The sequence below is a fragment of the Perkinsus marinus genome (assembly GCF_000006405.1).
Source record: "Perkinsus marinus ATCC 50983 genomic scaffold scf_1104296948438, whole genome shotgun sequence".
In the NCBI taxonomy this organism is placed as follows: Eukaryota; Perkinsozoa; order Perkinsida; family Perkinsidae; genus Perkinsus; species Perkinsus marinus.
Genome location: NW_003210194.1, coordinates 1 through 2,066, shown reverse-complemented (window position 1 = coordinate 2,066; position 2,066 = coordinate 1). Strand labels below are relative to the sequence as shown.

Sequence of the window (2,066 nt, the reverse complement as noted above, 5' to 3'; positions counted from 1 at the left end):
CTCCTTCTCAACGGACTGTACATAGCTCTCACCGCCGCGAGTTTCAACCTAACAAGATGCAAATTCAGTCGCCACCAAATCAATGTACACAATAAGGTATGTCTCACCTCATTATGATCCTTCACGTGCTTATCCATTTCCTTGATCGCTTGCTTCCTAGCTTTCTTGCTGATCTCTGAACCGTCGGCGAACGTCAGAGGCAATCCAGCATCGTCCCAGGACCCGTATCTGCGTCCACCATTGATGGAGCTCTCAATATTCTATTATACTACTTCGATTCGTCTCTGAGGAACTCAGCAGGGTCTACCAGAGCCTTCGTCCACCGCTGAAGTTCTTTCGTCTTCTCTTGAACTTTAGTCTCCAACTTGCGCCTCTCCTTCATACGGGCCTCACGTTTCTTCTGGGCTTTCTTCGCCTCGATCTCGCGCTTCAACGCTATCGGATCCTCCAGCGACCACACACTGAAACACAGAAATCAGTTCCCCCGACTCAGCCGTAGTCCACAGCCCGTAGACGATCCATCACCTGCTTCCATCTGGCTTATCTTCAAGGCGAACTCCGAGATCGACCATAGTCTCATCGCGAAGGTCATCACACATCTGCAATAGCATCTTGTTCTTGTCTGCTTGGGCCGTCGATCGCAGCTGTTCCCGGAAGGAGGCGAAGGCGGTAAGGACGTTAGAGAGAGTCTTTGACTCCTCCCCTTGAGCTCCGCTCGATAGGCCAAGGACATCCGCGTTGTCAGTAACACCGAAAATCGTTAGCATTTTTTGCACCTGAAATAACGTCACGCGCCACGAAATTACTCTTTTCCTAGGCCTCACATATTGTGCCGCCTCCTGAATAAGAGTTGCCTTCGGATTTTCGGACTTCACCATATACGAGTTCACCGCCGTAACGATATTGTCCAGCTGAGTCATCGCCTCCGACCTTGAAGCGGAATTATCACTTCCATATAACCACAATTTCTATTACGTGTTAAAATTGTCGCACAGTGCCTCATGAACAGCGGCCATCGCAGTAGCAATTTGCTCGTTTATGGCGAAATCGAGAGACTCTTCTTCCCACCTACACATAAGTGCATAAAGCTGGCTTGATACATTCCAAGAGCACTACTTCTGTCTGATAGAATAAGGGGGACGGGTACGAAGGAGTTCCTTCACGCGGTTGAAAAAGGAATTAAAACGAGTTTCCTGCGAGAACGAAATCATCGAAGAGGCGGAGCGAAGCAACCATCATCACCTTGTCCTTCGCCTCGGCAATTGTCTGATCAGAGAAGTTGATTGGCTTGTCCCACTGCTGCAGCAAAAACATAATACGCAGCTGACGCGCAGTGTAACTGACAAACGTGAATTCGAATCTCCTACGATCTGGTATAAAACTACAGCAATTTCCGACACATTTTGAACACTCAACCGTAGCATGTAGTTCGTTAATCACTACTCAGAATGCATACTATACAGCGGCTCTCGGCACCCACGCGTTACCTTTGCAGAGCTTGTCTAATAGTAATGAAGTTCTTCAGGCTTTTACTCATCTTGAGGCCCTTGATGTGCAAGTGACCAGCATGCAGAAAGTAATTGACCCACTGGGCGTCTGCCGTATTGCAATCGCCACAAGAATCGCCTAAAGCCAAATACTCGAGTAAGTACCCTACAAGAGGACTTACTGAAGTGATAGGCTTCACTCTGAGCAATCTCATTATCGTGATGAGGGAACTTCAGATCAGACCCGCCACCGTGGATATCAATGTGAGCTCCCAAAACCTCACTAGCCATCACCTGACACATACTCGTCGACCCAAAACGTCGACCTGTAGGTTTGAGTCCAACTCACACTGCACTCAATGTGCCAGCCGGGACGGCCTAGACCCCAAGGTGACTCCCAGCTAGGCTCCCCGCGCTTTGAACTCTTCCACAGGGCAAAATCGTTCCTATGCCTCTTCTCAGAGCCGAAGTCCCCACCAGTGGCATTCGTCGACAAAGCACCTACACCACGCCTCGACTTAGAAATACTCAGTATAGATGTTCTTCGTCCTCACCTTCTCCTTCGGCTATCTCAGCGTC

The 2,066-nt window shown here is 49.2% G+C and overlaps 1 protein-coding gene across 1 annotated transcript; it reads right to left on the bottom strand.

Moving 5' to 3' along the window:
- Pmar_PMAR014999 (cysteinyl-tRNA synthetase, putative) lies at positions 1-1,988 on the bottom strand (the record flags this gene model as incomplete). The annotated part of the gene is made up of 11 exons (XM_002778632.1): positions 1-48; positions 108-228; positions 273-461; positions 526-776; positions 825-930; positions 976-1,068; positions 1,117-1,193; positions 1,243-1,339; positions 1,488-1,596; positions 1,670-1,781; positions 1,837-1,988. Coding segments are annotated over 11 exons (1,353 nt in total), but the record flags the coding sequence as incomplete, so codon positions are not given.
- Positions 1,989-2,066: the final 78 nt, after the last annotated feature.